This window comes from Amblyraja radiata, chromosome 1, assembly GCF_010909765.2.
Source record: "Amblyraja radiata isolate CabotCenter1 chromosome 1, sAmbRad1.1.pri, whole genome shotgun sequence".
Taxonomy (NCBI): Eukaryota; Metazoa; Chordata; class Chondrichthyes; order Rajiformes; family Rajidae; genus Amblyraja; species Amblyraja radiata.
The window spans coordinates 24306036-24332831 of record NC_045956.1 but is presented as its reverse complement, the minus strand read 5'-3'; the positions used below and the strand labels follow the sequence as shown (position 1 = coordinate 24332831).

The 26796-nt window shown below is 43.3% G+C and overlaps 1 protein-coding gene across 2 annotated transcripts in view; it reads right to left on the bottom strand.

The window, feature by feature from the left end:
- Nucleotides 1-155: 155 nt before the first annotated feature.
- cpz (carboxypeptidase Z) overlaps nt 156-26796 on the bottom strand; it is a 56821-nt gene continuing 30180 nt past the window's right edge. The window contains exons 3-11 of one of the 2 annotated variants that reach the window (XM_033018912.1): nt 22110-22478; nt 20401-20598; nt 17763-17959; nt 10828-10989; nt 7162-7320; nt 6944-7079; nt 5146-5285; nt 1948-2047; nt 156-818 (exon numbers count right to left, since the gene is read on the bottom strand). In XM_033018912.1, coding sequence (XP_032874803.1) covers nt 481-818; nt 1948-2047; nt 5146-5285; nt 6944-7079; nt 7162-7320; nt 10828-10989; nt 17763-17959; nt 20401-20598; nt 22110-22478 — 1799 coding nt within the window. In that variant the 3' untranslated portion in view covers nt 156-480. Of the gene's footprint in view, nt 819-1947; nt 2048-5145; nt 5286-6943; nt 7080-7161; nt 7321-10827; nt 10990-17762; nt 17960-20400; nt 20605-22109; nt 22479-26796 lie in introns of both variants that reach the window. The other variant, XM_033018906.1, reaches the window with a different exon arrangement.

The window sequence follows — 26796 nt, the reverse complement described above, 5'->3', positions numbered from 1 at the left end:
TGCAGGTCTACAGATTAAAAAAAACAGTGATGAATTATTCCAGCATCCTGTGTTTATTTTTCTTTTTAGAATGAAGTTCCACTATTGTGAAATTATGCTATAGGAACAAGATGATCTATTTTTCTAGATTAATAAAATGCACTGTAGGCTAAAAGTTTTGAGAGAAAATATATTTTAATTAAAAAAATCATACATGAAGTATCTCCCCTATCCCCTTCATTTGATTCAGGCAACATGTGCTATAATATGCAAGCATACATTGGACATTATGAGTTAGTGTCTATTACATAATACTGTGATCTATGATGCCCTCTTGTGTTAAGGGCACATAATTGCATTTGGCTCCTCCAGACTAAAAGATTAAAGAATATATTGTATCCCAGATCATTAGACGATATACTAAAGTAGAAATCACTGATGTACTGGTTAATGCAAACTTGCTGATGTATCCTCCATTTAATTTGATACACACAGCAACAATTACATGGTTCTTAAAAGCCAGTCTGGCGTACTCTGTCCCATATTTGCAAAGAAGGACCACCACCAGGGCTTTTCTTCGTGTGAATATTCATCTTCATCTTCGTATCTCCCCTCAATCCTCTCGTGATGCTCGATCAGATCTATTTCATCCATTCCATCGTCCAAGGGCTCAGTTTCAATATCGGGTTGCAGGCGGCGCAGAATGAAGTCCACACGACCAGCCCCTTCCATCTTGACAGGTAAATAGATTTTCTTCAAAACCCGTGTGTGACCATGTGCAAATGCGCTGACATAGTATGTGCCTGGTGGCAGCAGTCTCCAATACTCCCCATTAGCAACTGAAGCCAAAAAGAAGAAAACAAACATATGAATGAAGTAAAATGCATTAACATGTCACAGAGTCATAGGGTTCCACAGCACGGAAACAGCTCTTCAGTCCAACTCATCCGTTTTAACTTCTTGTCCCATTTACCCGTGCTTGGCCCATATCCTTATTAACCTTTTTCTATCCATGTACCTGTCCAAGTGTCTTTTGAATGCTGTTATAGTACCTGCTTCAACTACCTACTCTGGGAGCTCATTACATATGCCCACCACCCTCTGAGTGAAAATGTTACCCCTCAAGGTTCCTATTAAATCTTTCTTCTCTAACCTAAAACCTATGTCCTATAATTCTTGATTCCCCTACACTGGGGAAAAGACTCTGTGCCTTCACTTTATCTATTCCCCTCACAATTTTATACCTGTCTAAAATATCACCCCTCAGCTCCTGTGCATCATAGCCTGCCCAACCTTTCCCTATAACTCAGGCACTCGAGTCCTGGTAACATCTTTGTAAAACCTCGGTACTCTTTCCAGCTTAATGATGTTCTATGGCAAGGTGACTAAAATGTGAATACAATCCTCCAAATGCAGCCTTGCCAATGTCTGGCACAACTGTAACATAATTCAAATTTCAAATTTCAAATTTCAAATTCAAATTTCAAATTTATTTTGTCACATACACCTTTCGGTGTAGTGAAATTCTTTTTGCCATGCAGCACATAAAAGAAGAATACAACATAACAGTAGTAGATAGTTTCAGATAGATACATCAAAACATCCCCCCACAATTGAACATAATGTTCAACCTCTATGCTCAGTCCCCTGACTAATGAAAGCCAATGAACCAAAAGCCTTCTTTGCCACCCTATTTACCTGTGGCACCACTTTCAGGGAACAATGCCTGTACTCTGCTCCACAACACCACTCTCATTGCCACTGTACGGGGTCTCAACATTTTGGATCAAATTGGGTTTTAATTGTGAAGATGTTAGTATTGCAACCCTGTAAAAAATATGCCTATATTCTTTGTTAACATTAAGTGTGGGCATCACACCATTGGTAGCAGGCAGTGCCCAACATTACTGTCTATGAAAAACAAAGGAACGCCTTTCTTCAAAACTTGGCCCACTTTTTGATTTTTACCTGAAAATATGTCATGTCGGATCCCTCTAACTTTGATTTGTGCTCCTTTAATTGTTCTTCCTCTGTCATCCAATACAATGCCTTTTATTCCTCGGTGCACCTGCAAGATCAACATAGTTGTGTAAGTTAGTTCCAGCCCAATAAGAATAATTCTCAAGTTTCTGGAGGTTCTGTAGAGGAGTTTTAATTGGGAACTCACCACCAAATGTTTCATTAATACACTGGTTCAATAGTTTCTTTATTGTCCATATGTACCAGGTAGAGTGAAATACATTTTATTTCCATACAGCTCAGCAAGACTATTCCTGTACATTAGCATCAATCCTTGGTCAGCACAGTATACACAGAACAGCCCACTGAATCCACATGCAAGAGGCACCATTTTGGCGTTTTTTAGTGCCAGTTGCAGCTGGCCACAAAGGCCCGTTGCAGCCATCGCCGCCATTTTGGTCATCCCGTGAACAGATGTCCCTCTCCGCTCCTGGCCCTCTTCAGCCCTTGTTCCCCAGGGGCCGCTGCCCCTGGATGCGGCAGGTAAGCCCCATGGTTCTCAATGGGCTCCTTGTCCAGCATTTGTCGCCATCGCCGTCTCTTTCCACCTCCTCTCCAATTCCTGGTCCAAGGGGCGAACAGCGGCCGGGCTTGGTGCCCTACACTCTCTGGGTGAGCCGTGTCTGCAGTTGGGATACAGCCATGGCTCGCCGGACCCCTGTGTCCTGTCCCAGGTTGCTGCTGGACCTCCACCGTCTCCTGCTACCATTCTGCTTACCGGCACTCTGTCTCTCCTCTCTCCGGTTCACGGGGTGAGCAGAGGCCGGGCTCGGCGGCAACCTCTCCGCAAGCCAGGCCTGTTGTCAGGCTTGGCTGTGTCCATACCCGTCGGGAGCGACCTTCAAGTGACCACGGGGGTCTAGGCCATTGGAAATCCAGGACATGGTCTTACATGCTCACTTCACATACCAGAGCCTAACTGAGAAATCCTGGAGCCTACTGCAATTAATGATCCATTTCTCAGTTTATGGGAGTTTTCAGATTTCCACCTGTGCCTTGGTCATTTTGATAGGTCGGGTGATGTTTTCAGCGGGCTGCTGAAGCTCATTGTACTTTCTCATCAATATATCTGTCAGAGATTGCATGAGAATTTATGGGTGTTGGTGGCAAGGTCATCACTAAATGTCCTTGAAAGGCTGGAGGTCTTGAATCACGGAATAACTTTTGGTCGGGGTTCTGCCACAGTGCTGTTGGGTATGGAGTTACTGGATTTGGACCCAATGATAATGAAGGATCAGTGATCAGTTTGGTATTTGGTAGCAATCTGAAGAAGAATTCCAACCCGTAACATCACCCATCCTTTTTCCCAGAGATGCTGAATTATTCCAGCACTTTGTGTCTATCCTTGGCATGACTGCCAACTTAGGATGGTATGTGTCATGGGGGGAGAAGTACAAGTGGTGCGTTCCCATGCTGCTGCACTTGTTGGTTGCAGATGACAGAGGTTTGGGCAGTGTTATCTGTGTAACAACTCCCAAGTTGGCGATATGCAGAGTACTGCCCTGCCGACTACAAATGCAGAAGGTTCAGGTTCAGAAGGTAAGTTTGATGAGCATTGTAGTGTGCGGGTATTAAGAAAATAAATGGTTATGGTGGCGGATGGAATACTAATTGAGTGGGCTGCATTGTTCTGACAATGTTGAGTCATATGAACATTGTTGGAATTGCACTTTTTCTAGAAAGTGATTGATATTACATACAACTTAATGGTATGTACAATGAATCCTCCAGTTTTTTATAAATAACATAGAAACAACCCCCTTACGCTCCACCCCCCCCCCCCCCTCCCCCCACCCCCGCTCCTCTTCCCTGTGCCCCACCTGGATTTGCTATCATTTCTCCTCTTTCCTCTCTACCCAACCCTTTCCTTATATATACCTTCCTCTCTGGCTTCACAATTTGCTCCTCATCCACCCTTATCTCGACTCGCTGATTTTTATTTTCAGACCTATGTCCAAACATCTGCCAATCAACTCCCTCCTCACTTATATCACTTGCCAGACTTTGTCCAGCCCCCACTTCTCTTCCAGCTTTCTCAATCCTCCTCCCACCGCTGCCTGTCCCGCTGAGTTACTCCAGCATTTTGTGTCTATCTTAGAATCCTTTTAGTTTAGTTTAGAGATACAGAGCGGAAACAGGCCCTTCAGCCCACCGAGTCCGCACTGACCAGTGATCCCGCATGTTAACACTATCCTACACACACTAGGGACAATTGACATTTATACCAAGCCAATTTACCTACAAATCTGTACGTCTTTGGAATGTGGGAGGAAACCGAAGATCTCTGAGAAATCCCACGCAGATCATGGGGAGAACGTACAAACTCCATACAGACAGCACCTGTAGTCGGGATCGAACTGGGGTCTCCAGCATTGCAAGCACTGTAAGGCAGCAGCTCTACCGCTGTGCCACCATGGCCGCCCTTTGATGCCATTGGGAATCAAATTTCATATTAGAAGGGCATACACCGACTAACTCAAGTGGGCCACTATCCACCAAAGGTTATCCAGGGTAAGGCTCCATGAACATAATTGGCAGGATCAGGATAACACCATTCTGGACAATGGCAGAGTGCCTCTAAACAAGAGGCCTTGAAACAAATCTGCAGTTTCCAGGCCCTATTTCATTCCCCGTTTATTTCAGCATCTCTGGATATATTCAATAAAACATTTGTATTCCTCTCGCCTTACTTTCTTATCTTTCAACTCACCTTAAACTATTTATCCCTTTTGATTTTGTAAATGGAGAAGCTCCATGGAATTTCTAAATCAATCTGTTTATTAAACGAATAATTTGGAGAGAAAATAAAGTTAACAATCTTCATATTTTCCACGGTTACCGTGTGACATGTGATAAAAACTCAAAATGATCAGTTTTCCAACAACATTCCCACAAAAACAAGAATAAAAGACAATAATAATAGATATACTTATCATACTCATACCACAGATAAAGTGATTTCACAGCAGATTATGAGAAGGTTATAACAAAAACATATATTTAAAAAAATAACTTGTTTGTAGCAGCAGGTCGAGATTCAAAGTAAATAAAAGGATTGCATTAACATTGATATTAATAAACTATTTTTTTGCCCATCAATTCCTCTGCCTTCTTACAGGGTTCATTAATGAAACCTTTAAAAATTACCATTTCCATGTAGGTCAAGAGGGCTTCTTTATTTTCTTGCCAGGCTGGTTGGAGATCTTCATCACCAGGATATTTGTCACAGCTGAGCTCCAATGTTATCTCAAAACAGTTTGTGTGTAGATAGTTAAAGTCCTGCATTCCTAAAATTGCAAAATGAACAATGGTGTCTCTTATTGACGATAATCTGCTGTAACTGAGTAAGGAATTAACATTGTATGTGGTTGAAACAAAGAACTTCAGATGATGGCTAATATTCAAAAGGACAAAAAAGTGCTGAAGTAACTCAGGGGTCAGGCAGCATCTCTGGAGAACATGGGTAGCATCCAGACCCCTTTTCAGATTGATTCAGCCTGCATACTCCAGCACTTTGAGTAGTTTGTGCTTAAAACTAGGCGCCGATGCTGCTGGTCTGAACCAGTGAGCTGTTATTCACTGGTTGACACGGCTTCACCGTTATGGTGGCTCGCGTTGTCGCCCCCGACAGGACGCTTTCCTCAGGCCATCACTACTGATAGGACACCCATAGTAACTGTGGGAGTGTACAGAGTGACGTGAGAAGAAGGAGGGGGAGGCGGTGGAGGGGGAGAGAGACCAAGTGGACCAAGCGATGGCCAACAGAAAGAAACCTTAGCTGGAGAGTCGGGGAGAGAGCCGGACGGTGACCGAGCGCATCCTGTCGTTGGCAGTGGCCTGAAGAAAGCGCCGTCCCCAGGGGCTACAACGTGAGCCGCAACAGCAGCCCCATCAACTGGACCGTGCAGTGGGTGAAGAAGGGCTCGCTGGAGCACCTCGTAAGCCAGGGATGGCCTCGGAAGCTGATGTAAAATTATCCATTATAAAAACCTGTTAAAAGCAGGGTCTACAGTATATAAAATTATGAGATGCATAGATAGGCCAGACAGTCACAACTTTTTCCCAAGGATGGAAATATAAAAAATTAAAGAGCATAGCTTTAAGGTGAGAGGGGAAAAGTCGAAAGGAGATGTGTGAGGCAAGTTTTATTTAGACAGAGGGTTAAGTGCCCGGAACACACTGCCAGGGGTAGTTGAGGAGGCAGATATAATAGTGGCTTTTAAAAATATTTTAGTTAGGCACATGGATATGTAAGAAATGGCGGGATATGTTTTGTGTGCTGGCAGATAAGAATTGGTCTTGGTATTAGGTGCAGCACAGACATGGTGGGCCGAAGGGTCTGTTCTTGTGCTGCACTGTCCTAGATTGGATGTAGTGCTCCATGTATTTCTCTTGAAGCTGTCGTGCAATGAAGATCATGCACACTGGGTCTACAGATGGATTCAAGGCAAGGCTCGACGGCTACTGGGGAAGATGGTTGATGTGCGAACATAAAAAACTCTGCAGATGCTGAATATCCAAAATAAATACCATGACAGTGTCCATGTAACCTAGCAACTTATTGTATAAATTCATAATGAAATATGCATAAAACTTGCACATCCATTTGTTTTACATGGACCTATGGAACTGTTCTACCATAGTTTAGTTTAGTTTAAACTTACAGCGCAGAAACAGGCCCTTCGGCCCATGAGTCCTTGCCAACTAGTGATCACTTCGTACTATCACAATAGCACTATCCCACACACCGGTGACATACTAGGACAATTTTACAATTTTACCAAAGTCAATTAACCTACAAACCCGCACATCTTGGAGATGTGGGAGGAAACCTACGCAGTCATGGGGAGAACGTACAAACACCGAACAGACAGCACCTGCAGTCAGGATTGAACCCGAGTCTCTGGCGCTATTAGGCAGCATCTCTACCGCTGCGCCACCGTACCTCCAGCAAAACTATACCACTGTGCTCCATTTATGATGCCCCCATCTTCAGCAAACGACCCTCCGCATCTTTCCGTTAACGTGTCCGACATGACAGGATGTGCATCAGCATAGGTCCTAGCCAACAACTTGAACATCTGGAATCATAAATGCAACAATTAATATGTCAACCAATTTACTTCGGAGCAAAGAACTATGCAGACGTGGTGAGTAAAGTACCTGCTCATCTGGAGTGGGTGAAAAATACTTGTCTTCTGTTGGAAGTCTTGATAAATCAAAAGGATAACTTGCCACTAAATCTCCACCATGTATGCTTGCAGAAAGAACAAAAGGTATTTTCTTCAACCATTTTATCACTGCCCGTGTCTCCGGTGCTACCTATAAATATTGCAAAGGAAATAGAATATAATGAAAGTTAATGTCACGTTTAAATACTCCATTGCTTCATAAACAATCACAACAATGTATATTTTCAGCAGATTAACTTTCAGCCAGGGGGAAGCAGCAAAAGCCTGGATCTTAAGAGTCATGGACTCATGAAACAGGGCATCTTTGGTCCACTCTCCATTAAGTATCCATCTATACAAATCCCATTGAATAAAACTTGGTCTTTTACTCTCAATGTCTTGGTGTTTTAAGTGCAGATTCACATACGTCTCAAAAGTTGTTAGACTATCTGCCTCTATTACTCTCTCAGGCAGTGCATTCCAAACTCTAAGCCCCCTCTGGGAGAACAAGATCTTCTTTACACCGCCTCTAAACTACCAGCCTGTTTATATTCTGTTCAGAATACATAGAACAGTACAACACAGTACTAATCATGATACCAATTTAAACATGATCAATATCCCTTCATTCCCTGTATATCCATGTGCCTATTCAAAAACCTCTTAAACACTATGCCACAAATCACCACATCTGGAGGCGTGTTCCAGGGATCCACCACTATCTGTATAAAAAAACCCTGCACATCTCTTTAAACTTTGTCCCTCTCACCTGAAAGCTATGCCATCTAATCCACGCAGGTCTCTGGTTAGGCTGCATTTGGAGCATTGCATGCAGTTCTTGTTGCCCCATGGCAGGAAATATGTGGAGGCAAATACCGTAGTGGCATTTAAGAGATTTCTGGATAGGCACATGGATATGCAAGGAATGGGGGATAGGGATGATGGGATAGGGATAAGGATGCAGGCAGATCAGTTGGTCTACACATCATTTTGTCACAGACATTGTGGGCCATAGGGCCTGCTCCTGTGTTGTACTGTTGTCTGTTCTATGTTCATTTATATTTCCACCCTAGGAAAAAGGTTATGAATGGCTACCATCTCTACGTCTCCGATGACTTTATAAACTTCTATCAGGTCTTCCCTCAACTTCCAATGTTGCAGAGAAAGCAATCCAAGTCTGCCCACCATTTCCTGATGTGTAATGCCTTCTAATCCAAGCAGCATTCTGTTAACCTCTTCTGTACCCTCACCAAAGCCTCCACATCCTTCCTATAATGGAGCGACCAGAACTGCACACTATATTCCAAGCGCGGCCTAAACAAAGTCCTATAAGGCTGCAACATGACTTCCTGGCTCTTGTATTAATGCCCTCACCAATGAAGGCCAGCGTACGATACAACTTCTTTATTACTCTATCTACTTGTGTTGCCACCAATACCACCAAATTTTGTGCCTTCGGTAAATTTACAAACTGTGGCTTGCATCCCCAAAGTATAGGTCAAAAATTAACTGCAGCCCCAGAGGATGAACTATTCATCGTTCTCTAGTCAACCATTCACCACAAACTCCTGCCATCTGTTTATTACCCAACCTTGTAAGAATAATATGTACCTTTTGTATTACAGGCTGCAACTTCATCCTTTCCAACCAAATCTGGTGAAACTTTTCTGCATTATGTCCTTGACAACTATTCCCTAAATGGAAAATACAGCCTGCCCTACTTAGCTTTCTGGCATTTTCCATTTTCTAGTTTGTTTTTTAATGCTCCTGGACAGGACAGGTTTGCGGGGGATATGGACCAAACCTGGGCAGGTGGAACTAGTGTAGCTGGGACATGTTGGCCGGTGTTGTCAAGTTGGGCCGAAAGGCATGTTTCCACACTGTATCATGCTATGACTCTATGACCCTGTCTTAGACTGCTGGGTAATTCCTAACACCTTACCAGGGTGCAAGGTTGTGCAGCGGTAGAGTTGTCGCCTTACAGTACGTGCAGCGTTGGAGACCCGGGTTCGATCCCAACTACGGGTGCTGTCTGTATGGAGTTTATACGTTCTCCACAAGACCGTGTGGGTTTTCTCCGAGAACTTCGGTTTCCTCCCACACTCCAAAGACATTCAGGTATCTAGGTTGATTGGCTTGGTGTATGTGTAAATTGTCCCTAGTGTGTGTAGGATAGTGTTGGTGTGAGGGGATCGCTGGTCGATGCAGACTCAGTTGGCCAAAGGGCCTGTATGCGTGCTGTATCTCTAAACTAAACTAAACCACAGCATTAACAACAAATTATAATTTTCAAGTAGCTTGATGTGTTGATAACTGTTCCCACTAAGTTATATCAAATCAACCTATCATCCTTTTGTTCTCCAACCACCGCCACCTTCCAATTTCCTTCCAACTGCAAACCCAGTTCTCATGGAGTGTTGCAGGCCCATAATATTGATGGATTTTCTTTCCATTAATGCTGCCTGACCTGTTGAGTTTTTCCCAGAACTTTTTGCATTCATTTCCATTCTCTTCTTCTTCTTGCATATGGCGTGCACAGCCTAAAGTTGTCGGAAAACTTGTTCTTTTTTATCTTATTTGATTGTGCACGCCGGGTTGATTGCATTTGTCGAAACAGGGTGGACCAAATGAAGGTTTCAATCTCCCACTCCATTCCCATTCTCCATTCCCTGTCACTTTATCTCCAGCCATTGTAATATATTACTAACGTATTCAACACCCTTTTATTTGAAACTTTATGGAACATCTTTTGGAAAGCCAAATACGCAAATCCCTTTTATATATCTTCAAAGTTCTCTAGCAAATGTGTTAAGCTCTTTTCCCATAAAAAATAGTTATTTTGAAACTTCCTAATACTATGTGGGTTTTCTAAATGCCCTTCTATTTCTTTCAAAATTATGAACTCCAGCGTCTACTCAATGACAAATGTTAAGATAACTAGCCAGTATGCTCCCGGTTTTCCAACTCCCATCTGTAAAATGCTAATGTGCGGTCTATAAATAATCCACAGTGCATTGGTTACAGAAATTTGAAGCCATCATTGCACAAATGTTATGGATAAGTAACGGTTCTTACTTTCCTAATTTATTGTATACTTATTTGTGCTGTTGCGTTTAATGTGCCTGTAAAGCTGCAGCAAGTAAGAATTTCACTTGTTCCATTGCATGGGGCAATTAAAAACTCTTGATTTTTGACGAAAGTAAAAGATGAAAAATAAAAGCCCCTGCAGTCTTAACAAGCAACTTAGCAGCAGTAAATGAAACCAGTATCTAGCAGTATCTGGTTAGGGACCATCTTTGGGAGCTTCGACTGCCCCCAAGGCGGGGGCTTCGATCGCCAGCTGCGGGAGATTCGATCGCCCCGACTGCACATGGTTCGACTGCCCCGTCCGGGGGAGAATAAAGAGTGAAGAACATTAGACTTTATTGCCTTCCATCACAGTGAAGAATGTGGGGAACCCGTTGTGGTTTATGTTAACTTTTATGTAGTTGTGTGTCTTGGTGCTTTTTTTAGTATGGCTGTATGGTAAATTGAGTATCACTGTACCTTAATTGGTACACGTGACACGCTTTGAACCTTTGATTTTGTCCAATGAATGAAAATACAATTCATCATTAGATGTAACAGAATAGGTCTATTTTTTGTTAACAGCTCATACCTTACCATTCCAGTATGACCTTGGAATTGGGATATGATCAATACGACTTCCCCTTCTTCTTCTTTCTCGATAAAACTGTGTTGTTAGATCAGGAAAATTTCTGTTCAGGTCAAGGCCTTGAATATTCGATCTTCCAGTAGTCCATCCATTGTACCCAGGTCCCTGCATTATTGAAAAAAAAACATAAATATTTGCTTGGGCATATTTGCTTGGGCTAGAGATAAATAAGTTTCATTCATTGTAATGTGTAGGAAGGAACTGCAGATGATGGTTTAAACCGAAGATAGACACAAAATGCTAGAGTAACTCAGTGGGACAGGCAGAAAGAATGGGTGACGTATCGGGTCGAGACCCTTCTTCAGATTGAGAGTCATAAACGTTGATGTAGAGTGATATAGAACAAATGAATGAAAGATGCAAAAAAGTATCAATGATAAACAAAACAGGCCGTTGTTAGCTGTTTGTTGGGTGAGAACAGGAACCTGGTGCAACTTGGGTGGGGGAGGGATGGAGAGAGAGTGAGTGCAGAGTTTACATAAAGTTAGAGTAATCAATATTCATACCCCTGGGTTGTAAGGTGCCCATGCAAAATATGAGATGCTATTCCTCCAATTTGCATTTGGCCTGACTCTGACAATGGAGGAGGCCTAGGACAGAAAGGTCTGTTTGCAATGGGTGGGGGAGTTAAAAGTGTTTAACAACCAGGAGATCACGTAGGCCCTGGTGGACTGAGCGAAGGTGTTCAGCGAAACAATCAATGTGGGAATGCGAAGGGGAATTGGAATTAATATTCATTGAACCATGTTATTCACTGAAGTGTTCTGCTGAATGTTATTTTCCTTCCTTGTCCTCCATAAATTTCAGGTCATACAAAATACCGTGCCTTAAATCCAAGCTAAATCCTGCCTAGACTTTTTCCAGTTCTCCCTGGCCTCCACTTTTCCATCCTTTGTCTCCTCATTCAAGTATAAAATTCTTATTCATGTCATCATTAAAAAAAAATCCTCCTTGAACATTATCCATCCCTCTTGATGGAATTATGGACTTTGCCAGAATTGGAAAGCTCACAGCAGCAGTAGTTCATTATAGTTTTAATATAAAAATAAAAGCATCTAATTATTAATATAAAATATTGATATAAAATATAATATTAAAAACCAAACAGAATGCATAATAAAGTGCAAATCCTTTTCAACCAATTTATTGTTGTTATCAATATGATTATTCCATCCTAAATTGGTAAATTCCATTTGCTATAAAGGCTCATGTTAAAGTCATTAGAGTCCATTAAAGTCAACATTACCATGTCTCTCACTTTGGGTTAACACTGCACAATTGCACTACACCATCCATCACTAAAAACACTTCTAGTAAATGTTTAATGCCTCATAATGTGGTGTTCTGTTTTTATGTATTCTGTGTTATCTATATAAAAACAATGGTGAGATTGAGAAATGGAGATAACGAGGTTGTCCCTAAATATGGCAATAATTCCATCGTGCCACCAAACCTTTATTCAGTCAAACTAATTGCTTACTTCAAAACACAAAGTGCTGGAGGAATTCAATGGGGTCAGGCAGCATCTTTGGAGGGAATGGGCTGGCAACATTTTGAATCGGGACCCTTGTTCAGACTGAATCATCACCTGTCCATTCCCACAGACCTTACCCGAATCTCTGAGTTCCTCCAGCACTTTGTGTTTTGCTGAAGATTCCAGCAACTGCAGTTTCTCATGTCACAAGATGCTCATATCTCTATGATGGTGTTATTCACATCATTTTTAAAAATTCCACTGGCAGCATTTCAGTTATAAAATGTTAAACTTTATAGATTGTTTCTATTCATGTCTGCTTACTGCCCTTGCCCTTCAAGGTGTTAGAGGTTATAGGCTTGGCAGATGCTGTTGAAGAGGGGCTGGTGAATAGTTGCTGGGCATTTTCTAGATGGTATCCAATGTAACAACATTGCATCCGTGGTGGTATGTATGAATATTCAAGGAAGTGATTAGGAATTGTGAGCTTATTGATTGTTGTTAGCATTGCACTCGTTAAGTTAAGTGGAAAGTGTTTTAAGTGGCAGATAGACTTTAGGAATCTTGATATGCAACCTCCACCCTGCTTTCTTGGTTATGTGACCATCCAGATAATATTATGGTCAATGGTGACCTCATGGTGAGCAATTAGGTGATGATAGATCCACCAAATGGAATATGGAATAATTAAATATGGAGAATGGAAAACTAATTCATTAAACTCTCTCTTGCTCAATGGTTATAGTCACTTTTGCAGCATGAATCTTAATTGTGACTTAAATGCCCATTCCTGAATTATACACAGGTGTTGCAATATACAAGCATGGACTGCTTTATTATTAGTAGAGTTGCAAATGGAATTGCATATTAAGCAGTTAGTGACCATCTCTACTTCTGTCCATGGGATGCCACGAGTAAAACCGATGAGGTTGGTAAATGCCCTTGTCAATGCCATGAGAAATTAATCCCCCCTGAGGTAAAGAGAATTGGTCTGCAACAAGATAAGCATCCATATTTATGCTGTATATGACTGCTTCCAGTGGATTCCTTTCTCATCGATTCCAACTGAATACAATTTTAACAGGATGCCTGATGTTACACTTAGTCCCATAGACACAATATTGAGGAAAGGAATATGAGGTGCTGTTCCTCCAATTTCCGCTGTTGCTCACTCTGGCAATGGAGGAGACCCAGGACAGAGAGATCGGATTGGGAATGGGAGGGGGAGTTGAAGTGCTGAGCCACCGGGAGGTCAGGTAGGTTATTGCGGACTGAGCGGAGGTGTTCGGCGAAATGATCGCCCAACCTACGCTTGGTCTCACCGATGTAAATCAGCTGACATCTAGAGCAGCGGATGCAGTAGATGAGGTTGGAGGAGATACAGGTGAACCTTTGTCGCACCTGGAACGACTGCTTGGGACCTTGAATGGAGTCGAGGGGGGAGGTGAAGGGACAGGTGTTGCATTTCTTGCGGTTGCAACGGAAAGTGCCCGGGGAGGGGGTGGTGCGGGAGGGAAGGGAAGAATTGACGAGGGAGTTGCGGAGGGAGCGGTCTTTGCGGAAGGCAGACATGGGGGGAGATGGGAAGATGTGGCGAGTGGTGGGGTCACGTTGGAGGTGGCGGAAATGGCGGAGGATTATGTGTTGTATTTGCCGGCTGGTCCCCTCTAGAATTCAGACCTTTGGTTGACATTTGAACCAATCTCCCATACCTCCATTGAGCCAAAAGCATATTTCTTTAATCTTATTTATCCTATTCCAGTTTGCAAGTGACTCAGATAATAATCCAGACTCAGATAATAATCCAGTGATCATCATCTGGATGGTATTGGTTTTCACTTTTGTCCCAGGTTGTCCATGATTCTTCTGCAGAACTTCCTATCTAGTCTTATCTTTGTCATTAGTGTTTACATGGACCACAACAACTGGATACTCCATTTCCATTTTGTTCTCCATAAACCCAGAAGAAATGTCCTTATCCCCAGGTTACACAGCCATGACTCTCAGTCTTTCCTGCAGAGAACAAGCATCTGTTCCCCAACCACGCTATGTTCTATGACCACCACATGGATGATAGTGGGCTGGATGTGGATGGTGGCGTGAGACCGAGACTGATGAGTGACTATGAAAACCTGTTGCATGCAGCAATCTGAAAGTAGCTGGCTGGCTGCAGCTATTCCCCCTACACCCTTGTGCCCACTCTGGTGAGGCCAGCTGCTATAAATGCAAGTCCAGTTTCAGCTCACCACACTGTGGCATTCACTGTTACACAAGTGAAGTCAAGATGAGCAATGCACAATTACTGATACCATTGCACAAGCCCATGGGGCACATACAAAGTAATCAAATAATATTCAAATGCAAAATCGAAAACATGCCGTGAAATTACATTTTATATCGCCCTTCATATTTGCATTCGCAGGGTAGACATTCAACTTCTTAATGCAACTCTAAGGGCAGAACACAATGATTGCATATGCATGTAAAATCTAATACAGATATAAATTGTTACACATTATTGAAAGAATGTACAAAAATTACAAAACATTCAAAACAGTCTATGGTTCATATTATTTGGTCTGGTCTGTCAGTATATTTTGTGACTCACAAAACTGATTGAGAGTTTTGAAGATGTGATGAAAATGTTTGATGAGGGCAGAGTTTTGTTCAGACATTTGTTTTGCCAAAAACTCAGAATTATGTTCTACACAGCTAACATGTTACATAAGCAGCCAACTTACAATAATTATAATAGTAAACATATTAACCACAGTAATATATTAATCATAAATAATACTAGCAAATATATCATATTCATTACATTATGTGTGGGTGTTTTGCTATCACTGGGGGTTATTACAGTAGGATAACATTTAAAGGAAGAAGTAATAAAACAAATGTATGCAGAGGGAACAAAACAGAATTACCAATTAGCTCGTCAGCAAATAGAGAAGAGACGGTTAAATGGCATCGCAATTGGCAAAGCTTGCAAGGAAATGCACACTTCCTCAAACTCAACAGCGATAAGACAGAATTCCTCCTCATAGGCTCCAAAGCCACACTCAGCAAAATCAATAACCCCACTCTCACCATCGACGGCACCACTGTCTCCCCATCTCCCAAGGCCCGCAACCTTGGCGTGATCTTTGATTCCAACCTCTCCCTTGAGCCTCACATCCGCCATGTCATTAAAACCTCCTTCTTTCATCTCTGCAACATCGCCAAACTCAGACCCTCTCTCACACCTCCCGCTGCTGAAAGACTCACCCATGCATTCATCTCTTCCCGACTGGACTATTGCAACTCACTTCTCCTTGGCATCAGCTCCACCTACATCAACTGACTCCAACTGGTCCAGAACGCAGCCGCCCGACTCATCACCCACACCAAATCCTGACATCACATCACTCCAGTCCTCAAACAACTCCACTGGCTTCCCATCTCCCACCGGATCACCTACAAAATCCTGATCCTCACCTACAAAGCCCTCCACCATCTGGCCCCCCCATATCTCACTGACCTCCTCTCCCCCTACCAACCCTCACGGTCCCTCAGATCCACATCAGCCGGTCTCCTCTCCATCCATAAGTCCAACCTCCGCAGTTTTGGGGACAGAGCCTTCTCCAGGGCAGCTCCCAGGCTCTGGAACTCCCTCCCCCAATTGATCCGCAATTCCGTGTCCCTCACCATCTTCCAGTCCCGCCTCAAGACCCATCTCTTCACCTCTGCCTATCCTTAGCCCCATGTCCCCCTCCCTTTTCATCCGTGCATTAATTGCCTCATATTGTGTTTTGAATTTGTATTCTGTCTTTACTTTGTGTACTAGTCATGTCTCTACTATTTATTTCATTCCTCTTACATGTATTTCCTCTACCTGCTAAATTTTTGTAAGGTGTCCTTGAGACTCTTGAAAGGCGCCCATAAATAAAATGTATTATTATTATTATTGCTGTAATTGTAGGTAATGAGATACATGGCAACAAAGCATGAAAACCTGGTGGATAGTTCACTGGTTCAGAGATGAAAGAAAGAGCAGGTCAACACCAAAAGTGCAGTGTACCAGTGCAGGAAGGAACTGCAGATGTCTGAAGAAGGGTCTCGTCCCAAAACGTCACCCATTCCTTCTCTCCAGAGATGCTGCCTGTCCCGCTGAGTTACTCCAGCATTTTGTGTCCAGCTTCTGTGTGGTGTATCAAGTCAGTACACTGCTCCCACAGAGGACTGTTGCACAAAACATCAACACTTGCAAAACTTAAGAAGCATTCAGATAGGTGCATGGATAGGATAGGTTTAGTGGGATATGGGAGAAATGCAGGCAGGTGGGACAAGTGCAGATGCGGCACGTTGGTCGGTGTGGGCAAGTTGGGCTGAAGGACCTGGTTCCAAGCTGTATGACTCAATGACTCTACGATTCTATGACCCCAACTCCATCTACCACTCCCTCTCCGCTCCCGAGCAGCAAACCCATCCCATTCCACCACATCACCATCACTCACTGCCAAGAGAGAATAGTATCTATAGTTAGACTGGATATTATTAATACAAAAAGTAGAGACAGCAATTTGATTGCTAGGCTCCCTGGGTTTGTCTTAAAGTTTACAGAAATTAAAACGTTGATCTTCCCGTGACTCCCATGAAGTCCACTCTGACCCACCTACACTAATTCTACTTGTTGAATACGTGTATCAGGAAAAGAAAGCAGGAGTCATTGGTTTGCAGTAAAAATGAATTAATCTATGCGACAGACACAACGAGCTTTTTGTATTGTTTACTTTAGGAGTTAAACCAGAGAGGTGGGAGGGTAGAGATATAAGGACGCATTGAACTATTGCTTGAAAACTCATTGAGAGGCAACAGGTCATTTGGAGAGAGTGCGGAGTGGGGGTGTACATCAGAGGGAAGAGGAGATGGTTAGGGGTATACATTTAGAATGTGTTGTGAGGTGAAATCAGAAGACATCCTGACATAAGTGCGACACAAGGAAGTGTTGGTTTACAAAACAAAACAAAGTGCTGGAATAACACAATAGATCAGGCAGCATCATTGGAGGACATAGATAGGTAACGTTACAGTTTGGGTCTGAAGAAAGATCATTATTGATCTATCGCCTCTCTGTGTCTTCCAGAGAAGCTGCCTGACCTGCTAAGTTACTCCAGCACTTTATGTTTTCCAGATGTAAGTATGGGAAGCTGCTGTGAGGTGGTGTTGGGAGACAGGGAGGAATTAATTCAAGGTAAAGATAGTTACATTTAATAGAACAGTGCGAGGATTGGTGCAACAAGAGACACCATCAGACATGCTTTTAACAGTATAATCTGCTCCACATGATATAATCAATTTCTGAGCAATTCCACAATATATCGTTTGGTATTCGTGTTACTAGGAGCCTACAAATTAACCATACCTCTTCAGATGCTATTTCATATCCATCAGGATTCATAGAAGGTAGAAGATGGATTCTGGTGTTATTGATTAAAGTCTGAACCCTTTGGTTTCCACTTAAATACTCAGAACACAAATACTGTGCGAGATAGATCAGCATCTCTCTTCCCAATGCTTCATTGCCATGCATATTTGCAATGTATTTAAATTCTGGCTCAACTGAAAAATAAAATGAGTTTTATAGTTAATACACCACTTACAAGGTTAATAAGATTTATTTTGTGAATGAAAGAGGCGATAGTACGGGCCAGGATCTTTCTTCAGATCCAAACTGTACCGTTACCTATCTATGTCCTCCAATGATAGAAATTGAAAGGATCAGTCTGGACTCATATTTGCACCCAAAGTCAAAGGAAAGGAAAATCAGGCCATTTCTAAAAGCACAGGGCGTGATCTAATGTGCCTGTCCCACTTAGGCGACTTTTTAGGCAACTGCAGGAGACTATGCAGTCGCCACATGGTCGCCACATGTTCGCGGGTGGTTGCCTGGGAGTCGCCTTCATGGTCATGAGGAGTTCCAGCATTCTGGGAACTAGTCGCGGCCTCATTATGGTCGCCACGAATTTTTCAACATGTTGATAAATTAACGGCGACTAGAATGAAACCGCCATGGAGAGTAGCGAGAATTCTTGTGCGGTAGGTGGGTCGGCAGGAGGTCCTAGTGGGTTGCCAGGAGGTCGAAGGTTCTCGTAGGTGCTCGTAGGTTGTAGCCGGTGTTGATCGGTGAATTTCATTGGCTCATTGGGAAAAAAACGTTAGCAGTAGTTTTCAGAACCAAGGATAACCGACCGGTAATGTTAATGTCCGCCAAGCTTTACAGCCGTGTATCTCTGGCTTCTTAAAAGTTGTTTCCACACCTTCTCCCCCCTATCACCCCCTGCTCCCCCCTCTCCATCCTCTTTTAAAGGACTTACCGTACACTGTGCTTTTTAGCTTCTTTTAATTACAGTGCCAACCTTCCTGTTCATCACGGTGTGTGTCTGTATCACATTGGCTTTGCACCGTGTGAATTTTACTCAGACAGTGCTCCCTCTGCTTGCCCAGTCCCCTGCCTGTATAATGGGCTGGTGAAGGAAGCGATGTGTGTGTGTTCCACTCTGACAGTCGCCACTCCAGTTGCCGGTTTTTCAGGCGACTGCCAGCAACTTGACAGTCACCAGCAGTCGCCTGAAAAATCGCCTAAGTGGGACAGGCCCATTACTCCATTGGTTTTCTGCCAAGCAGGTAGATTAACTTTGAACAAAGAGATTTCAGTTTAGTTTAGTTCAGAGCTATAGCATGGGAACAGATCCTGTGGCCTGCCAAGTCCATGCCAACCAGCAAACACTCCTACACTAGTTCTTTTCTACACACTAAAGACAATTTGCAGAAACCAATAAATCTACAAACCTGCGCATCTTTGGGATGTGGGCGGAAACCGGAGCACATGGCGAATACCCACACGGTCACAGGGAGAATGTACAAACTTAGTTAAAATGGCACCTGTAGTCAGGATTGAAGCCGCGTCTTCGGCGCTGTAATGCAGTAATTCTACCGCTGCACAACTGTACTGCCACTGTACCATCAGATCTGAATAATTTTGTTTTCTATTTAGCTTAAATAATTTAATGTAAAATTACACTCTGATTTTAAGCTCCCCTTCCTACGCCCCTGGAATAAGGGTTTTAAAAATTCCACTTCCAGGCTCCAGGAGATCAAAGGGGGACACGGTGTGGGGGAGGGGTAAGGGGAGGGGCACTCTAGTTTAGAATCCTCTGCCCAGGGGATAAGCCTGTGTTTGTTTGTTCGTTCGTTCCGGTGAAGGCGCTGTGCCCACGGCAGTCAGACAACACTCGCTTGTCTTTTTCTTTTATTTCACTTTTAATTTAATTTTAATTTCAAGTCTTCGTGTACCTTGCTGTATGTTATGACTGTGGGCAGACCAATTTCCCTCCGGGGATGAATAAAGTTCTATCGTAGCGTATCTTAAATCGCTATTTCCCAGGCCATTTAATTATTACTTTCCCCAGGTGCACCCCTTGAAAGCCTCATTCAAAAAACAGGTAGATGCATAACTCAACTCCACAACAGGGGAAGTCCCTCTGTCAGCTGCCATAGCTGATACAAGTCAGGTTAATTGAGTATCAAAGATCAGCACCTGGAGAACTTGTTGCAGGCTGGAGGCTTTAGGGATGTCCATGCCAGAGACCTTGAGGGCCCAACCATCCCTGGCCACCCATCCCTGCCCACCCATCCATGGGCACCCCTCTGATCCTGCTGGAACCCCTAAACTCTCGAGACTCTTTTCATTAGTTCTTAGCCATGGTCTGCTGTTTTTATTTTGTACTCCGTCTTCCTTGTTGTGAATATAAGTTAATTAAGAAGTTATTTAAATGGTGCCATGCTTCTGCAATGCTGTTGAATATGGCATTGGGTTTCGTAAGGCAAATGCTAAATCCTCAGATCAATTTGAATAAAATCCACTATGGTCAAATAACAGTGGCAACAATATGTAATTTACTTTTCCCCAGGTTTGATTAAAATTACTCCACAGAATCAAGAAAGACGCTGAAAGGAAGGCTGAGAGAAGAAGCAGCAAAAATAATAAATGAGCTACTCACACATTCCATGCTGCCCAGGATTGTTTGAGAATTCAATCACATAAAGCTCTTTGCCTTCAAAACTGCGGCCAATACTGTACAATACTGAGATATCTGCACACAACGAGGCTGTCTGCTTCAACAGCGTTGACATCTCCATGTAATCGTGGTGTCTGAATTCTAAGGTGATAGTTGGCTCATCAAGATCATCTGGCAAGCCTGTATCAGTCAAAAGAAAATTTATATTTTTGTATGTATAATTTTGACAGATTAACCAAATTGTTTGTAAATGTACAACAAGCCTGATGTGTTCTATTCTACCCTCCTCGATTAATTTTCCTTTTAGGCATCGGTCAGTTTTGCACATGGATTTAGCGAGAGAGAAAATATCCCCCTTATTTCTTACAAATCAAAAATCTGGAGATCTGTACAGCAGCGTCTGATCTGACATTGTCCTACTTACAGCTTGACACTAGTTCAGATAAACCACAAGTGCTTTCAGACCTCGTGGCTGATAGGAACACGAGCTACTGTAGATAAATTGGCAGCTTGACTAGCTACAGTAATTCTGCTCAAATGCAAACCAGCCAGCTTCCTCTACTGACTAAAAGAATTTGGGGGAGGGGGGGCAAAGTGCCAACTCAGTTACCTGTAGGCCAGAAAGAAACAGTTTTCAAGACCCACAGATAAATACTCATATGTGACAAATTCACATTACGAGCGTACATTCATAGGAAATTTACATTTGGCTTGATCTTTCTTGATAGCAGTGTTTTATGAACAGTGATCAGGCCTGCAACAGTACAATACATTTAACAATGATTTCATGGGCACTACTCAGGATCAGGCTGCCATATCAATAGTATTGGGCAGTCACAATGAGCTCATAACCAGGTAACTGTTCGGTTAACTGCTGATACTGAATTTGAGAGACTATTCAATGCAGAGTAAAAATGTACAAATTGTTTATCAAACTGTATAGTGTGTGCAGCATTTAAAAGTTTACAATCATTGTTTTAAGGAGTTGTGCAGGCATGTTTATTTTTACACAGACTCCAAGTGCTTGGAATGCTTTGCCAGGGGTGGTGTTGGATGCAGATTTAATACTGGCAGATTTGATTGGAGGCTTTAAGATAGGCACATGGAAATGCAGAGAATAAAGGGATATGGACCACACGGTGGCAGAGATAACTTCAACCTGGTATCATGTTTGGCATGAACATTGTGAGCATCTCTTACATGTCACCTTTGCCTGACGCATGTTCGTTCTGATGCCTCCTGACTTGATTAGCAAGTCTAGAGTTTTCTGCTTGAAGTTTAAATTTGCAATATGTTTCTTTGTTTAAGAGAAAGAGCATGGAAACGGGTCCTTCAGCGTACCGATTCCATGCTAACCATTGATTAGCCATTCACACTGATTCTATGTTAACCCACTTTCACATCCACTCCCTACACGTTAGGGGTAGTTTGCAGAAGCAAATTAACTTACAAACTCCCATGTTATTTGGATGTGGGAGGAAACTGGGGCACCTGGAGGAAACACACGCGGTCACGAGGAGAATGTGCAAACTCCACATAGACAGCACCTGAGGCCAGGGTCAAATCTGATTGTCTGGCAAGGTGAGGTAGTGGCACTACCAGTTGCGCCTTTGTGCTGCTGCTATGTGGAAGCTGGTAAACAAATGCTATTTCACAATAATCTCTCCCTTGTTAATGGAATATATACCTACCCGAGTATTTCCCCACAGGGTCGTAACATCCCTCTTCTTCACTTACAAAGAACCGGTCGCAGTCCAGGAAATATGGCCAAGCCATTTTGATCATTTCAAATGCATGCTGGCAGTCTCTTTTAAGTGCCTCGCAGGAATATCTGCAGGGTTTCAGAAGCACATTGTTTTCACATCGTGGCGCTAAGATGGAACAGCCCAACAACTTGAGGTCGAAAGTGCATTCCCCATTCAGCAAGTTGTCCAGGACACTAATGAGGGCGTACTCTGCACTCGTCTCAATTTCTGCTCTTGACAGTTGACCAATTAGGTTGGGAAACAAAACGTTTGGGTAAGACGCACAGTAGTTTAGATGGTTGGTCACGCATTGTGCTGAGGAAACATAAGATGCATTAAGCGGCTTAGGTAAATAATGCAAAGAGTTTCACTTAAATCAGGTTTGATGATATTATTAAAATGAATATACACCAGACGTGCAGGAATTTTAAAAAGAAAATCATAATAAGCAGAAGTGCCTTTGGTTTTGTGATGTGTGTGATTAGTTCACATTTAGACACCATCCATTTCAAAGGCAGGCACAGGATTTTCAATTTAGTTTGCAAACTTTGGAAGTAGCATGCACCTTCCTCTGTAATGACATGGGGCAAGGAGTGCACACGCATTCACTGCTTTAGGCGGTATATCTCTCCCCTTCCCCTCTCCCTCTCCATATATCTAATTATAATCATAATCGCAATTTATCTATATCGATATCTGTATATCTATATCAATTGTTCTCAATGTTGAGAGGTGGGACTCCACTTGCTAGCCCCCTCTCCCCATCTTTATCTACCTTTTACTGTTGATTTGATAGAACGATGGAACAGGTAATGAAAAGCACCATTCAGGAATTAAATACTTGTCACCGTTTTACAACACCAGATTTACATCACCAATATTGTGGTACCATGGTATTTTGTTCTGGACTTTAGTATTTTTGTTTAGAGACACTGTATGGAAACACACCTTTGCCCCTCCCGCCTTGAGTCTACACTGAGCATCACAGTGGTTCAATGTTACCCCACATCCGCAACCACTGCCTACATACGAGGGGCAATTTTGCAGAGGTCAAATAACCTGCAAACCTGCATGACTTTGGGATGTGGGAGGAAACTGGAGCACCCAGAAGACGCCCATGTGCTTGCAGGGAGAATGTGCAAACTCCACACTGACAGTATCCAAAGTTAGGTTTGAACCCGGGTCTCTGAAAGCTACTCTACCAGGTACGCCACTGTGGCACTTAAAGTGAAGCAGGCTTAAGTGAGGGCAGGATTTTTTTAAATGAAATAGTGAGATTAAACGAGAACTTACCAGTTTGAAGTTTGATCTGTATTTTATGAGGAGTTACGATGAGGGATTACGTGAAGAACCCGCTCAGTGCGCAGGCGCGGCATACTTCCAAGCAGCGGTGTGGAATCACAGATAGACACAGTTATTTTGAAGTAAACATAGTAAAGATAAGGAGACATCAATTTATTAGTTTGATCCATATAATGAGGGTGGGAGCGGAGGGCACGTAATCCCTCATCGTAACTCCTCATAAAATACAGATCAAACTTCAAACTGGTAAGTTCTCGTTTAATCTCACTATTTTACTTCGGAGTCACGTGAGTGACTACGTGAAGATTTCAAAGCTCTGTGATTTCAAACCGTGTAACAGTTTCATTTCACTCACTGCCGAAGTTCTTGAGGGAGGTAGTGTTATCGTAATCAACCAATGAGTCTATTTGTAGAAAAACACAATGGTATTTTTTAAATAATAACAACAAAGAATTAAGTTGCTCCCCTGGGCTTAAATTAAATATTTGCAGTTCGTAAATCTTTACTGCAAATAAACCAGGTTTTGCCAACGGCTTATTATAAAATTTCTGAACGGTCTTTTCCCCCCCACCATCCTGCTGTAGCCAGGATGTGGTCTATAGGCATGTCCATTCTTTAGCCGTCGACATGGATGCTGTCCTGGTGGAATAAAATCTGTACATGTTAGTGTTTATCCCAGCAGTTTCTAGCACCTGCTTGAGCCATCTCGCAATGGTTTGGCTCGTCACCCGACCATAAGGTTTTTGTGACTGACCCACAAGGCTTTTCATCTCCCTCGTATATTTTGGTTGTGTCTATGTAGGATAGTAGGTGAGTCATGGCACATAACCGTGGTTCTGGTGGGTAAGCCACGACTGGATTAGGTGTTCCTGGTCTGCTCTGTTTGATCAGTCGCTGGATAACGACAGATCTGGTCTGGAGCTGTGATCATGTTGTCCAGTCGCAATAGGTGTATTGACTGGACCCTCTGAGCGGATACAAGTGCCATCAACATGAGCGTCTTTAGTGTAGCTTGCTCGAGGCCGGGGGATCTGGCTGGTGGCCATTCCCTGAGATATGTCAGGACCACACTGATATCCCAAATATGGGTATACCTGGGCTTAGGGCTTGATATTGTAAATGCCCTTCATCAGTTTTACCACCAGTGGATGGGAACCCATCGCCTGTTGTCCTGGCGCTGGTTGTTGATGGCACTGTAGCTGATCCCTACATCGTGGTGTAGATAGGCCAGGAACTCCAGTATGTTGGTGGCTGTAGCTGTTGCGTATGTCGTCCCTGTTTCCTGGCAGTACTTCTCCCTTTTTTGATGCTGGTTAAGTACTGCCTCTGGTGGATGTTCGAAGGGATGCCGACATGGTGATGGTTTGTTTGGACAATCCCAGTTCCAGGTAAGGTCTGTTCAAACTTGCAACCCAGGCGTTTAATTTTCTCATGGCATGGGTGTTTAGCTTACCTGGTAGGTAAGTAGCTGATAGCCAAATATGTCTTTCGACACACCATTGCCAAATCATGTTGACCAATTTGTCGCATGACAATGATTTTATGCCACCCATATGGTTAATATAAGCCATCACCGTAGTATTTATCAATTTGTAACCGAACATGCAAGTGCTGCATATTGGATACATATGCTTTTAAACCATAAAAGGCGCCCAACATCTCTAGATAGTTAATGCCCAGTGTAATTAGTAATGATGACTCTAGGTTAGTCCATCTACCACCTGTGCTGGATATGGAGTTAGTCGCTCCCCAGCCTTGAGCACTGGCATCTGTTTTAGTAACTAAAGTAGGGTTAGTGATAAAGATAGGGCTGAAACTATGCCAAACGTTTTCTGCCCACCACTGTAGCTTGCTACCATTTCCCAATTACTCTTGCTACTTGTCGAATATCCTTTGGAATTCAGTTGTTTGGCAGTAACATATGTCTCCATTTTGAAATGTATATACTTAACAAATTTGTTTAGTGACGTTAAGTCAATGATGATGCGACAGCCACCATCTTTTTTGGTTTTAGTGAATATATTCGATACAAATTCCAAAGGTTCATGTTTGGTCTTTTCGATGACCCCCTTTGTGATAAGTCTCACCAGTTCAGCTTGTCCCTCACGTTTCTCTTTGACGGAGGGAGAAATACCCTTTGGGGCCATTGTTGAACTGGCGGCTTTTTTTTTTTTTTTTTTTTTTTTCTTTTCTGACGTGAATTGTATTTTATATCCACTATGCTTCAAACCGGTGCAATCTACCTCCTGTTAGTATTAAGCCTCCACCTCCCAAAAGGTGATAGGAACCAGACCCACCTACCTCCATGGTTACGGGTATTTCCTCTGATTCCCTTTGGTCGGCTTGCGAGGTGTCTGATGTGGCGTGTTTGTTGGGGGTTGGCGCATTTTCCATGGGGTCCGCTCTGGGCCCTGGTCTAAAAAAGACTTACGGTGAAAGTAAGCGGACCCCGAGCTTTCACCAGTGTTGAATGGTGGATGTTTACTGGTGGATGCGGCGGGGTGCTGCCACTTGGTGGTGTGTGTTTTCAGTTTGCTCGTTTTATACCCTGCCTTCCCGAAGAGCAGCCTGTCTGGCTTATCGGCTGGTGTTTTACACAGCCCGGCAATCGAGGACTGATGGCAGGTTTGATGATTTCTTTCCGCAGATTATTAATTTCAACCTGCGTGTTACACAACAACGCGAGTGTATCCTGTTGATTGGTGGTCATCTCGGTGTTGTTTATAGAACGAGCAAACGACGTGATGCCTGCTGTCAATAGTCGGAGTATCCGCTGCAGCTTTAGCTCGTGGTGCCGGATGGTTGCCCCAATGTGTCCCCAGATTTGGCTGTTCACCGCTGGTACTTTTTAGAGGTTCTCCAGTGCCTTCATTAATTACCTGCCCCTGCAGAGCTCTGTTGGAAAGGTGATTGATACTTGCCGCTAGTTTGGCCTCTAGCGGTTCCCCTGCATGGGGTTTTGACACGTAGCGGCCCACTACACCAAGCAGCTGTTCCTGCTCCTGCACCCCCTGCATACTCCCGAAATCTTCAGCCATAACCCCTTGTTCTGGACCAGCCCAGTCCTGGTCCCCAAAGCTATCCTCTGGAAAGGAGGATGCAATGGACAGTGCAGGAGGCACTGTAGAGGGAGTGCCTGACTTCCCTCTGCAAGAGCTCCCCTCCCAGGGTGCACCTTGCTGGAGCACCTGCTCCAAGAGCCGCTCCATGCGGCTCAGGCGGCTGTCCCTCCCCCTCCTGGGTGGAGAGACGTCCCCGTCCGACAAGTCGGATGCCACCGGCCGGATGCTCTTCCGTTTGGCTTTGCCTCCAGCCCGCTGTTCAGACATTA